General features: G+C 35.7%; 1 protein-coding gene across 1 annotated transcript in view; it reads left to right on the plus strand.

Annotated features, from left to right (window-relative positions):
* LOC107722865 (adenylate cyclase type 5-like) overlaps positions 1-13795 on the plus strand; it is a gene marked incomplete at its 5' end in the record, with an annotated part of 29250 nt that overhangs the window by 8640 nt on the left and 6815 nt on the right. Inside the window, 12 exons of the mRNA XM_016531359.1 lie at positions 48-296; positions 389-461; positions 2518-2584; positions 3517-3658; positions 4021-4152; positions 6422-6444; positions 8208-8352; positions 10639-10736; positions 11051-11138; positions 12026-12142; positions 12489-12653; positions 13541-13716. Coding sequence (XP_016386845.1) covers positions 48-296; positions 389-461; positions 2518-2584; positions 3517-3658; positions 4021-4152; positions 6422-6444; positions 8208-8352; positions 10639-10736; positions 11051-11138; positions 12026-12142; positions 12489-12653; positions 13541-13716 — 1475 coding nt within the window. The remainder of the gene's footprint in view (positions 1-47; positions 297-388; positions 462-2517; positions 2585-3516; positions 3659-4020; positions 4153-6421; positions 6445-8207; positions 8353-10638; positions 10737-11050; positions 11139-12025; positions 12143-12488; positions 12654-13540; positions 13717-13795) is intronic.

Here is a 13795-nt window from a genome sequence, read left to right on the forward strand (position 1 = left end):
AACTGGGATGTAATCATGTTAATTCCGCTTGCATCCCACTCACACAGCTGACTGGGATAGACAAGCCCTCCCTCCTGTCAGATGAGTGTTTGCGATCACGCTTCCCGCTGTTTTCCAGCTCAACTATCTCCTCATTATCTCCACCAGTGGTGGTGGTGACTCATCGCAGCCGAGTTGCCATGCATTCGTGCACGTACTCTGCTGCTGCAGAGAGATGCTGCTCGAAGGGGAAACCATCTGTTGTCTGTTCAGATGTTTGCACACTTCACAAAACCTTCGAGCAAAAAGACAAAAAAGTATGCACGCACACTTTGATCTGATGATCAACAATAGAGGTTGTTGTATGGGCTACGGGTTAAATGAAGGCATGTGTTGGGGTGACATTCAGGTGACTGTCATAAGACCCGGTCCTGCTGCCGTGGGTCCTGTGCCCAGCCTGAGGCTTCCTCTGCTCTCCACTGGTTTCTTCTCTCCTGTTTTGATGACTTACAAACTAAGATACCTATAGTACTCCAGCTTAAAAGAAAACATGCAAAAACACCATAAAAGTGTCATATATACTATATTAGGCTATAGTGGAAGTCTTCTGAAGTCATACGATAATTAAATAATGACACTCTTCATTTTTGGTTTGAACTATTCTTTTACAAACTAAGATGAACAACGCTTAAGGTAGTTCGATAAAAAAAAAAAAGGTCCACTTTATATTAGGTGGCCCTAACTACTACAGGTGCATCTCAATAAATTAGAATGTCGTGGAAAAGTTCATTTATTTCAGTAATTCAACTCAAATTGTGAAACTCGTGTATTAAATAAATTCAATGCACACAGACTGAAGTAGTTTAAGTCTTTGGTTATTTAAATTAATCATTTGATAAAATGCATTTTTGTGTACATGCATGGTTTTACATTGTACTTATATTTTTTTTAAATACCTGCATGTAATTACATCTGTAATAAATTTTTTATTACATATATAATAACACTGTTGACCTATCCCTTACACCTTAACCCACCTTTAGACCATAGCACCAAACCGGTCCCTAACCTTACCCATATCCCACCACAATAGCAGCAGAATTTTGCAATACAATATGAACCCAATAAGTACATTTTACTTATTTTTTGATGTAAGTGCATAGTAGTTATAGCCACCTAATATAAAGTGGGTCCAAAAATGACATTTATGTCATTATTTTTCACCCTTATGTCATTTAAAACCTGTAAGACTTTCTTTTTTCCTTTCAAATTTTGGAGAATTATTTGGTTGTCCTTTTCCATTCAGTTACAATAAATGCTGACTGGAGGTTTCAAGATTCAAAAAGGATGCAAAACACCATAAAAACGTCATATATGCTATTTTACACTATACTGTATATTGCAAGTCTTCTAAAGTCATATTTTATTATTAACAAATAATGACAGAACTGTGAACTATTCTACAGTATTATCTGTTATCTATTATATCTATTATATTGCCTTTTTCTAAATCCATTTCCAAGAGCTTTTTGTTTAGACTACTCATGTTTTCCAAGCAAAATATCAGGACAAATTGGGCTGGATTTTTGAATTCATGAAAGTGGGATGCCAAACCTACTACATAAAAAAATACACTTGTAGACAGATTAAAATCTGACATTTCTAAGCCATTTGGGAACAGTTAAGGGTATTTAGCGCTTGGCTAAGCTCTGCAGTGGAGCCCCCCCCCATGTGTGTGTGTGTGTGTGTGTGTGAACAAAATGTGTGTTCAGTTCAGTGTTGTAAGAATAATTTTAATTAAGCATATTTTTTTACTATTTAATTAAAATATTTTGAATTAAACTTAAGTTTTTTAAAACAATAAGACTAAATCTTGTTAACAATTTTAGCTTTTTTTACTATTTGTTCTTAATTGTATCATTTTATATTTGTATATCCCTATGCATTTTTTTTCTTTTATGTGGTGTTTATTTATAGAAAATTGTCTTACATTATATTTTGACCGCTGTTGCCTCAATAAAGAATGAACCTCTTAGAAAAATAATAAAACAGTTCATATTATATTTAGTTTGAACAATGTCCATTGATCAATATTTTTTGAAGGTTAAGCACATCTTTTGACTGACCAACTCTTGAAAAAAGAAAAAGAAAAAAAACAAAACAAAACAGGAGTTTCAGGCCCTGTTTTGTACCCTGTTCGTGGAACATGCTGTACAGCAGCACTGGACTGAATGAAAGTTCACAGAAGGGTTGAAACACTTAATCTTATTTACCTGCTTTTGTTAATCATGGCTAAATTGTTATAAGCATTACGTTCTTACTAGAAACTTTGAATTGCTCTCTATGAGTTTGTCCTGCTGTTCTAATTGGTCAGGTCAGTCATCCCTTAATTGAGTTTGTTTCCAGGTTATTTGTCTCGCATGCGTGTGGACGTGTCAGTATGTTCAGTGTCTCTGAGCAGTTGTTTGTTAAGGCAAGAATGGTGGTGACTGGGTTTCTGCTCCAATGAGCACGTGTCTGTGTTTCTCTGAGCTGCAGCCAACCGGCCCAGCGCCCCATCACAGGAAGAGACCATTTTTCCGCAGACTTGCCTGTCGTCCTCAATGTACAAAACAGTTTGATGGCTTGTTTGCCGTTCACCTGAACTCCCTGTGTCTCTTCACTTTTAAAATCTGAAAATGTGTTTTTTTTTCATTAACGCAAGACAAGTTCAGACAAGTCTCTTAAGTCTCTCTCCGGTTATTTTTCTTCACAATGTTCAGAATAGCATACTAGTATACTGCTTTCTGTAGTATGTACACTGTGCAAAGTGTTCCTGACTGATTTACTACAACTATTATCAAAATGTCTAAATATGGTTAATCATATAGTAAATTGTAATAATTTTGCAATTTTCTAAAAATAAACATCAACATGAAATAGAGAAAATAATACATATATATATTATTATATAGTTATATAATTTGTAATTTATTATATTATAATATGTATTATATTATTTTAAAATAATATCAGCATTAACTATATTATACTTATTTTACTTTAGCAAACTGCCAAGACAACATTTCTCATTTTTGATTAATTTTAGTTATAGACATAACAAATAAAATGACAAATACACAACAAAGTTACTAAGTGAAAATAAATTAAATATGAAATATTAATAATATGAAAATTACTAATGAAAATAGAAAAATCTAATCAAATTCAAATTATTAACAAAATCTATATTAGTATGTCAATAACAATAAATTAACGCTGACTTGATCTTTCATTTCATCACACTGGAAATAGAAGTAATCATCCCAACGTTTACTTTTTATTCGTTTTTTTAGTAAATGAAGGCCACTTGCTGACAATAACTCAAACATTTATTGCTTCATTATGTGTTCTGTTTCACTCACTATAAAAAAAATTGTAACCAGCACATACTCAATATTGAATACACTAGTGTTTCATTCCAAATATGGCGTTGCCATTCCAGGGCAACTTCCTGTCTACATTTATGCCTCATGAAAGTTGTTTTTATCATCTCAGGCGTATTCATATCACCAAGGCCACCCTGAACTATCTGAATGGTGATTATGATGTAGAACCTGGATTTGGTGGAGAAAGAAACGTCTATCTCAAGAAGCACAACATTGAAACCTACCTCATAGTGGGCTGCAGTCAGAAGCGGGTGAGACCTTTTTTCTCCTCATCAACGAATGGTATCAGTTCAATTTTATAAATTCAGGTGAGATAAAACATTTTAGAGTCTCCTTTCTCTTGTGTATTTCGAATTACTTATTAAACTTTGTAACCTGAGACAGCTGGGGTCGACAAGCTATGATTCTCCATTAATATTCACATCTTTTCAAGCAGAAACACCTAGCGCTCAGGAATATCATGACTCGCATGATGCTGGGCAGCAGAGGAATGCCAATAAGCTATGTGGATAAATTCAGGGAAATGTGATGTCAGAAGACAAGCTAGTTAATGACTATGACATTAAAAAGCATGGACCGTAATACTGCTCCTGTTTCGTATTTCCTTTCACAGAAAGAAGAAAAGGCAATGATTGCTAAGATGAACCGTACCAACTCAGTCACGCATAATAGCACTCACTGGACAGACCGGCCCTTCTACAATCACCTGGGTGGCAATCAGGTTTCCAAGGAGATGAAGAGGATGGTGAGGAAGCTGCACTTTTGATTAGCCACCCTTGTAGGATGAGAACATTATCTGAGTGCTGAAAACCAGTTGGTTTGCATTTAGTCTAATTGCCATGTCTAAAACCCATTACCACCTCTGTTGGAGGATAAGACCTTTGACGGGAGGGGCTTTTTGTACCATGTGTTAACTAAGCCAAAACAATCCCAAGGACATTGCTTTAGGGCCACATGTAAAGGGCCTCATGCCCTTTGTGTAGTCCCTGTTCTTTCATTCAGTTCACAGCTCTTCCCCGGCTCTGGAACCCAAAGGGAAAGGCCCTCTAATTAAATAAAGCTGGATTGCCTCACATACTGCCCTGAGGGATTTAATCAGGCAAAGTGGAACCAGCAATTAGTTCCTGTGAGCTCCAAAAAAAATGCAGGCTTAAAATGAGCATAAGAGACTTCTTTACAGACCTCAAACTTTTTGAATGACAAGACTGAGAGAGAGAGCAGTATGTTTTGTACCTTTTGAAAGCTGTTTTTTGAAAATAAATGGTGTAGTTGCACAATTCACCAGCAGGGGGTTGGTAAATATTGTATTTTGTGGTTGGAATATGTGTTTGTCCAACCAACAGCAGATAGTGGGAACCTGTTTGTAATTATTTGTGCAGTTCCGTTTGATAGTGGCACAGATAAATCCCGCTCGATATATCCTGCTGGAGCTCAGACTGGCTTGTAATTGCCAGATATCTGTCCACGCCTACACAAACACCGAGCATTGAGGAAGGCAGATAAACATGCAGTGTTTCATAATAACAACAGCACCTGTTTTTGTCTGTTGTATTGTCTAGAGGCTTGCGTTGGCCCAGAAGGTGTTGCTCAGTCGAAGGAGAGTAACGCATCATCATACTGACTGGGTCATAGTCTCTGTCGAGTGAATACATGCAGGCCTGTGTGTGGGAGCGCATCTGAGTCTCCCGAGACTATACATTTAGTGACTATTATTATGCATCTAGCAACTTGTCTCATGGATGCTTTCTACTCCCATAATTTAATGTTTAGTGGTTAGAAATTACCATTAAAATGGTCATTTGATATTTAATGGGAACATTCAGTCTGTTCCTCGACCCGTATATCTGCTATTTTTGATACATATTAAGTATGTAGTCATTTAGCTGTTGCTCTTATCCAAAGCACTTATTGTAGAGAATGGGGTTCTCATATTACCGGTTTTGAGTCAGTACCCATGCAAGTAATTCTAAAAAGTAATAAAAAACTACATTTCTATACCAATACTACAAAAACTAAAATGTTTGTGGTATGTTCTGGACACACTGGAATTTGCGATTTTGTGGTCTTTACACCTAAAAAGGGCTTTTACTTAAATGTTTGAAGTCAGTTTTGGAGATCGATATAAACTGTGCTCAGTATTAATATTAATTTTAATATTTATAATATATATTTACAATAATACAAGTTATTTTACCCAACATTTGTATGTGCTATGTATGAAACTTGTGCTGCCTGTGTAAACCGATCAGATGTCTTTTTTTGTAGGCAGTATATATTTTTTGTGTAAAATCAAAACCCTTTGAGGAAAAGACAAAACACTAACCGCTAAAGCACATATGAAACATGAGCCTATTTGGTTTCCTCTCCATGTTTCCCATGTCCTCCAACCATGATAAATCAATGCCTCATCAACATTTACTTCTGTTCTCAGTGGGGTCTGAATTTAAATTCCTCCAAAAAAGCTTGTGGTCATAAATCAAGCCACCTGAATCAGCTCTCAGCTTGTTTATACTCAATGTCAGTCATCATGTATTCAGTTATATATCAGTACAGTAATAATAAATTCTCAGTCTCACAGCAGTTCTCTGTTTTCAACGTTGCAAAGTCTTTCCATGAATGATTGTCTTTATTCTTGTATATTTCTTGTATTCCCCAACCCCTCCTTTCTCTCTGTGCTTATCTTTTGTTACTGCATTTGTCACTGTTCTGTTATTTGCAGTTTGACAGTATATGAAATTAATAGAGATTTATGCTTGTTTTGGAATAGGGTGTTGGGTAAATCATTGTGGGGTTTTTTATTACTCCAACAAGAAAAGAAGTTTGTGGTGTGAACGTTTTCCAGTTTTTCCAGGGAATATAGCTTTTGAATTTTCTATCTCTGTAATCGAGAAGTTTTATTACTTTAGTTGAGGTCCTCCAGAAGGGGTCACTGCTGTGCTGATTGTACAAATGCAGACGTTCTCATCCGTTCTGCATTGATGTATAATGCATTTTCTCTTCCAATTTTGTTGCAGGGATTTGAGGATCCCAAAGACAAGTGAGTATATGGAACACATCTTCATGCCTCCACCCTGCATGCCAATTCTTTTATTAATAGTCAATTACAGAATTTATCTCATATACACGACCATTCAAATGTATGGGGTCAGCAAGATTTTGAAAAGAAGTTTCTAATGCTTACCATTTATTTGCTAAAAAAATACAGTAAAACAGTAATATTGTGATATTGTGATTGTCATTACTGTAGTCTTCAGTGTCATATATTAGAAATCATATTAATATGCTTATTTGCTGCTCAAAAAAACATTTCTTATTATTATTATTATTATCGGTGCTAAAAACAATTGTGGTGTTTAATATTTTTGTGGAAACCCTGACCATTTTCTGGATTCTTTGACGAATAGTTCAAATGCACTTGAACATGCACTTGAACGTTTTTTAATAAATGCCTTTACCCTCATTTTTGATTAATTGAATGCATACTAATTTCTTTCAAAATTAAAGTATTACTGACCTCAAACTTTTGAAAGGTGCATATATAGCTTTGCATTATGTAACATTAAAATACTTGAAACTAATATTCTGAAACATATAATGCAGACTTTTAAATGTCGTTGAATGCGGTTCATTCAAAGCAGTTTTTTGGTTATAAAATAACAAATACAGACTCTGATTGCATCAGCTGAATTATGTATCAATCAAGCAAGTACTTCAGCAACAAAATTCTGCTGGTTTTGTTCAGTGTCATATAAGTAGGGCTGCTGAATATGGGGGGGGGGACTGCAAAATGGATAAAATAGCTATAAAAAGGAGTTAAGTCTACTACAGTTGTTTGTAATTAAAACATATTTAAAGGGGTCATATGATGCAATTTCAATTTTTCCTTTCTCTTTGGAGTGTTACAAGCTCTTGGTGCATAAAGAAGATCTGTAAAGTTGCAAAGACTAAAGTCTCAAATCCAAAGAGATATTCTTTATAAAGTTAAGAGTCAACCACCCCTACCTAAAACATAGAGGAGAAACAATAATGTACAGTATGTGGAAAATAATGTGTTTTTTGAACCTTAAACCGCATAAACACATTTCATTACACCAAATACACAAAATAATGTTCTTTTTAGCAGCATCATATGACCCCTTTAATCATTCTAACTCTTAAGTCACTAAAATATATTCGAATGTGATTGAACTGCCAACTACCAATGAACTAATCAACACATGCATGTAGTGTGAGCATATCCATCACTTTTCCAGAGGTGTTGAAAAGTATCAGAACCTAGAATCCTGGGTCTCTTGATATTTATGCATGTATCACTGTGCTTGTATTAACTAGTCAGCATTTATCTAAATGTGTGAATACAGATATGCAAGCCAGTTTGCTTCTTTAGGCAATTCATCATCAAACCTTATACTGAGAGACTGCGAACCTATTATATGTCCATTTTGACACTTCTCTGTCAAATGAACACTTTCAGTATTTGAATTCAAATGCAGAACCTAGTTTTGCTGATGTGATTTAGTTACTGAATTGCATGAACATGATTGCAAGGCCTTGAGCTCTTTAGCAGATGATTTGTGCTTTTTAATGTAAATAACAGTTTTAATGACAATCATCCAAGGCTAACCATGATGATTCGGAGCTGCCCTTAACTCTGTCATGTTTTTTGGGGTGTGGTGCTGCTGCTTTTTGGTGGTCTAGCTTTATAGTATTAAATTATAGTAGTAAGTTAAAGGATAACTAAGAAGGGAGAAAAAAAGTAGAAAAACCGTGTCTCTTGCTATCTAGACATTTCATTTTCAGAAACACACAAGAAAACCTGAACCCTGAGGATGAGGTGGACGAGTTTCTGGGCCGTGCCATTGACGCTCGAAGCATCGACCGATTACGGTCCGAACATGTCAAGAAATTTCTGCTGACGTTCCGAGAACCTGACCTGGAGAAGAAGGTATGACTTTCATGACTAGCTTCAATTAAAAGATAAACTTGATCTAGCTAATGCTAATCCACACAATGTTTTTTTTTTTCTTCCGTGAACCACAACAAAGGAGAAATTTAGCAAAATGTTCACACTGTTCTTTTCCATACATTGAAAAAATTGTTTTTGTTTATTGAAATAAATAAAATAGCAACTTACTGAAATAAAATAAGTTGACGTACTAAAATTGCTAGAACTACAACTGAAATAAAAATAAAGCTAGATAGTAATAAAAAAGTCAACAAAAACAAAAATGACAAGCATGTAACAACATTTATAAAATATTAAAATGAAAATGGACAAAATCAAAGCTAAATATTAATAAATACTAAAAGAGTATAATATAAATGCTAAAATAACAGCTGTCAGGCTCCAAAAATGGCACAAAAAAACACTATAAGATTAGTCTATGCACTATATGAAAGCTTTTTGTGAAGAATAGGCCAAAATGAACATTTTCCACATTGTTGTCCACTAAAAATCAGGTGATCATGTGAGTGTTTTTATGCCAGTCAAGCTTTATTATTACTAAAAAAAAAAAAGTATAGTTGCCAGTTCTTCTGATTTAAATGCGTCATCAAGCTGACATTTTCTAGCCTTGTAGGGATTTTGTTGTAAATTGCATGACTTGTGAGCAGGAACTAACAATTTAACAGATCATTAGTTAATGTAACTGGTAAATTGTTCCTTCAGTTGCATAGCAAAAAATAGGGCAGAGAGCCAATCAGAAGTCCATTATAGTACTGTTATACAGAAAAAATACTCTGCATAGCTCAAAGATGTGGCACGCTGCTAAGATGAATAGAGGCAATGCAATTCAAGGTCCAGGTTCGGAATGAGTCAGAGACTGACATCTTTATGCTGCACTGTGATTAAAGTCATTTTATGGTGTTACCTTCAAAGCATTTGTCACCACTGACCTCCCCCACCTCAGAGAGATGCCAAACTTTCCCAGAAAAGATGGAGTTTTTGTCACACGTAGGAGACTAGGTTTTTTTTTGTAAAGATAGTGATGAAAGGGTAATGGAAAGAAAGTTTCTCAACCTCATCCTCCATCTGCAGTCACATCCACTTTTAGCATGTTGTGTACCGGTCCTCATACGTCTGGCACTGATCACACGGCTCTTTCAGAGACTTGCTTCCAGTTTGTAGTGGAGATAATTATTGCTTTTGTTTACTTCCATTGTCTGTGTCCAGAACGTCTATTTTAGGCTCATGAATGAATCAGTTATCTTCCATAGTCTTTGTTGAAGTGTTATCTTCCATAGTCTTTGATGAAATATACTTGATATTATTTTTTAGATATTTACTCTGCTGTTCAAAAGTTTGGGGTCAGAAAGATTTTTGTTTTTGAAAGAAATTGTTTTATTTAGAAACGACGCATTACAGTACATTGATCAAAGCTGACAAAGACATTTATGATGTTACCAAAGATATCTTATTTCAAATGGTTTTCTTTTTAACTTTCTATTCATCAAAGAATTCAGAAAAAAAAAATTTCCACAAAAATATTAAGCAGCACAACTGTTTTCAACATTATTAAGAAATGCTGAGAACCAAATTAGCATATAAGAATGATTTCTGAAGGGTCATGTGACACTAAAGACTGCAGTTTAGTTTAGTTTAGTTTAGTTTATTATTTTTTTAACAAACCAAGCACAATTGCAACTGAGTTACACAAACAGTTCAGGGTTTCCGTCACTGTGGAAAACCTGGAAATACTAGGAAATTTTACAGTTGTGATTTCCAGGCAAAAACTTTTAATACATTTTTTTTTTTTTTCTAATTATACTCGGATAAAATATTTAAAGAGATAGTTCACCCAAAAATGAAAATTATTTTATTAATTACCCTTGCTGACTATGGAGGGTCAAAAAGCTCTCGGATTTCATCAAAAATATCTTAATTTGTGTTCCAAAGACGAACGAAGGTCTTACAGGTTTGTAACGACACGATTAGTGTGACAGAATTGTCATTTTTGGCTGAACTATCCCTTTAATGGGCTTAAAATGGCTTTTTGTGTGTGCAATATCTGTAAAATATTTTTAAAAATCATCCAATTATCCCAAAGAACTGGCAAAGTTAAAGAAAAACATTTGACTGGGAACCCTTGTTTTTCAGTACAAGCTGAAGTAAACAATGAACATTGGCACATCTACTTCCCTCAGTCGGTAAAACACTACTTGCTTTCACATGCTATTTGAACTGTATTTGTAACCCCACTCTTTTCTCTCCTCTTTCCTCACCTTCTCTCAGTACTCCAAACAGGTAGACGACAGGTTCGGAGCATACGTAGCCTGCGCCTCCCTCGTCTTTTTATTCATCTGCTTCATTCAGATCGTCATTGTGCCACAGTAAGTACACTTCAGTTAAATGCCTGATCCTAGCAAATGTTTTCTGGTCCATTCAAACAGGCCAAAGGCTTAGAGAAGGTTTTGTTTGGTTTTAAATGGGAATGTCACATAGCCTTCATACACAGAAGCTTTCATTCATTTCGACTTTGTAAAGGTGAAGACAGTTAGTACCAGAGCAGCCAAAACAGCCAAAGCAGGTCTTTCCTCTCCCTTAGACCCTATGTTAATTATGACATATAATAATTGTTTAAAATGACACACAGTTATTTTCTATTCACCTGGTTTCCTCTCTACACCTGTTTGTTTCTCTGCAGCTCTGGGTTGATGGTTGGCTTCTATATGTTGTGCCTCGTCCTCCTGATGGCTGTCATGTTCATCTCAGCCATTTACTCCTGTTTTGGGGTGAGTGAAATGCTGGTATTGTACGAAATTTAGCCTATATAATATTTATGCAATATTATGAAATTCTGAATAATAGTAATTATTTTTATAGAATAAAGAGGACAAACCTTGAGCAACATGGCATCTACAACAATGCAAGAAAACACACCCCCCCCCCAAAGCCCTAGAAAACAATACATCTTAACACGTCCTTCACAGACCATTTCCTAACACTCTTACAGACACATCATCGCTAAATCCAAGTGTTTATCAACCTTCAAATTCTCCACTAAAATAACCTGAGCGGGTTTGATTGATATTGGGCTTTTAGCTGCGTAAATTTGAGCAGGTCTCCAGAGACAATGAGTCACACAGAGCAAAGCCAGAGACACAATAAAGCGCTGGCAGCTCATTTGTGCACACTGAGGTGGAACTGTCACTGCATTGCTCCATGGGCAGCAAGGGGCGTCGCAGGTCTTTCCTTAGAGATGCTGTGGAATTAGATTCTAAACTTCCTGACCCGTAAAAAAGTCTTTCATAAAAACCTGTTCTACATAACATAGCATAAGAGAGTTCATCTTATATATATATATATATATATATACAGTGGGTATGGAAAGTATTCCAGTAAAATATTATTACAATGTAAAATAACTGTTTTCTATTTGAATATATTTTCAAAGTGTAATTTATTCCTGTGGTGGCAAACCTGAATATACTTTTTTCAGGATTTTTGAGTAGAGAGTTCAAAAGAAAAACATTTTTAATTTTACTTTTATACTTTTTTTTTTTTTAAATCAAGAAAAAATATATTTTTATCATGTGACAGCATTAAATCGTTTTCAGATACTGTTGAGTTATGTTTAGTAATATTGTGAAACTCAATTCATGTTTCTCTCTATTGACAGTTTTTCCCTGTGCCTCTGCAAACTCTGTCAAAAAGGATTGTTCAGTCCAGACTCAACAGCACCCTGGTGGGGGTTTTTACAATCGTCCTGGTCTTTCTCTCCGCTTTCATTAACATCGTGAGTCTCACAAGTCTTAACCTCAGGATTCTGTGCCTTAATGTCTCTGATATTTAGTTATTTCATGCACTAGTGATACATTTAGTGATACATAAACTATGTAGCGATGTAGCCATGCAACTAACACTTAATCTGTCTCACAATATTTAACGACTTACAGGAGTAAAGACAGAATTGCAAAAATAGAAATCTTTAGTTTTGCAATCATGTTGCTGGTGACACAGAAATCATATGTTTTTGAGTAATTGACTTTTGACATTGAAGTGCTTCACAGATGTGTAGTGATTAATTAAATGAAATACTGTCACTTATCTTCATCTGAGAAACATTTTCATCTGTCCTTTAGTTCACCTGCAGTACGGATGACCTGAAGACATGTTTAGGGCAGGAGTTTAACATCAGCCCCAGTGATGTGAATGCTTGCCATGTCGGCAGCTCTTCCTTCAACTACACTCTCTGGTCTCAGGACAGCCTCTGCAACAGCTTGTCACCCGCCTGCAATTTCCCAGAGGTGTGGCACTGTTCTCAGACCAGTTCAGTTTTGTAGTTTTGTGAGAATTTGCTGAAAATTTACTTGCCCTCAGGCCATCCAAGGTGTAGATGAGTTTGTTACTTCATCGGCAGATTTGGAGAAATTTAGCTTTACATCACTTGCTTACCAAAGGATCCTTTGCAGTGAATGGGTGCCGTCAGAATGAGAGTCCAAACAGCTGATCAAAACGTCACAATAATACACAAGTAATCCACATGACTCCAGTAACATGTTCGTAATAAATCAGTGTTTAAGATTGTTTTTACCTTTGATCCATTGCGTCCAGCTGAAATACAAGTCCCATATCCATAACAGTGCTTTCTCCAGTGAGAAAGTCATCTGAATCAGGAGAGAAATATCCACAGATCAAGCACTGTTTACAAGTGAAAACAGTCCAAAACAGTTCTAAACAAATATGTTTTGGATTTTGATGTGAGAGGACAATAGGGGATGGAGTTTTTCACTGGAGGAAGAGTTATTATGAATTAAGTTGAAATGTCTTAATGATGGATTTGTTTATTACAAATACGCAGCTTTTCACTTCGCAAGTTTTGATGAATAAACCAACTCATTATATTGGATGGCCTGAGGGTGAATACATTTTCAGCAAATATTAATTTTTGGGTGAACTATTCCTTAAAGTAGTCAGTGAGCAGCTACTAACTCGTTTGGGCCAGCTTGAACCAGCTAATAGCACCATGTTCCAAGTCGATATTTTTCAGCAGTGATAGGCCTTTCCATATATTTTTTCATAGCTGTAATTTTAGGCACTGCTCTGAAATGCTTGTCTTTTGATAAATCATATATGGAATAAGATAAGGGGAGAGCGAAAGACTAATGTCTGAATGTTTTTCCTCTTTCTGCAGTATTTCTCGTCATGTGTGCTGCTCAGTTTACTGGCCTGCTCAGTGTTCCTACAGATCAGCAGTATTGGTAAACTCTTCCTCATGCTCTTCATTGAGATCCTGTACGTGCTTATCATGGAGGTGCCTGAGGTCAGCCTTTTTGACAACGTGGACCTACTAGTCATGGCCAATGCCATGTGAGTATCTAGATTTTAGCCAAGTAGCACAGTGTCTTGGAATCAGCATCGTCCTCCTCCTCATCCTTCCTATCATATA

This window comes from Sinocyclocheilus rhinocerous, unplaced genomic scaffold, assembly GCF_001515625.1.
Source record: "Sinocyclocheilus rhinocerous isolate Xijiao unplaced genomic scaffold, SAMN03320098_v1.1 scaffold2529, whole genome shotgun sequence".
Lineage (NCBI taxonomy): Eukaryota > Metazoa > Chordata > Actinopteri > Cypriniformes > Cyprinidae > Sinocyclocheilus > Sinocyclocheilus rhinocerous.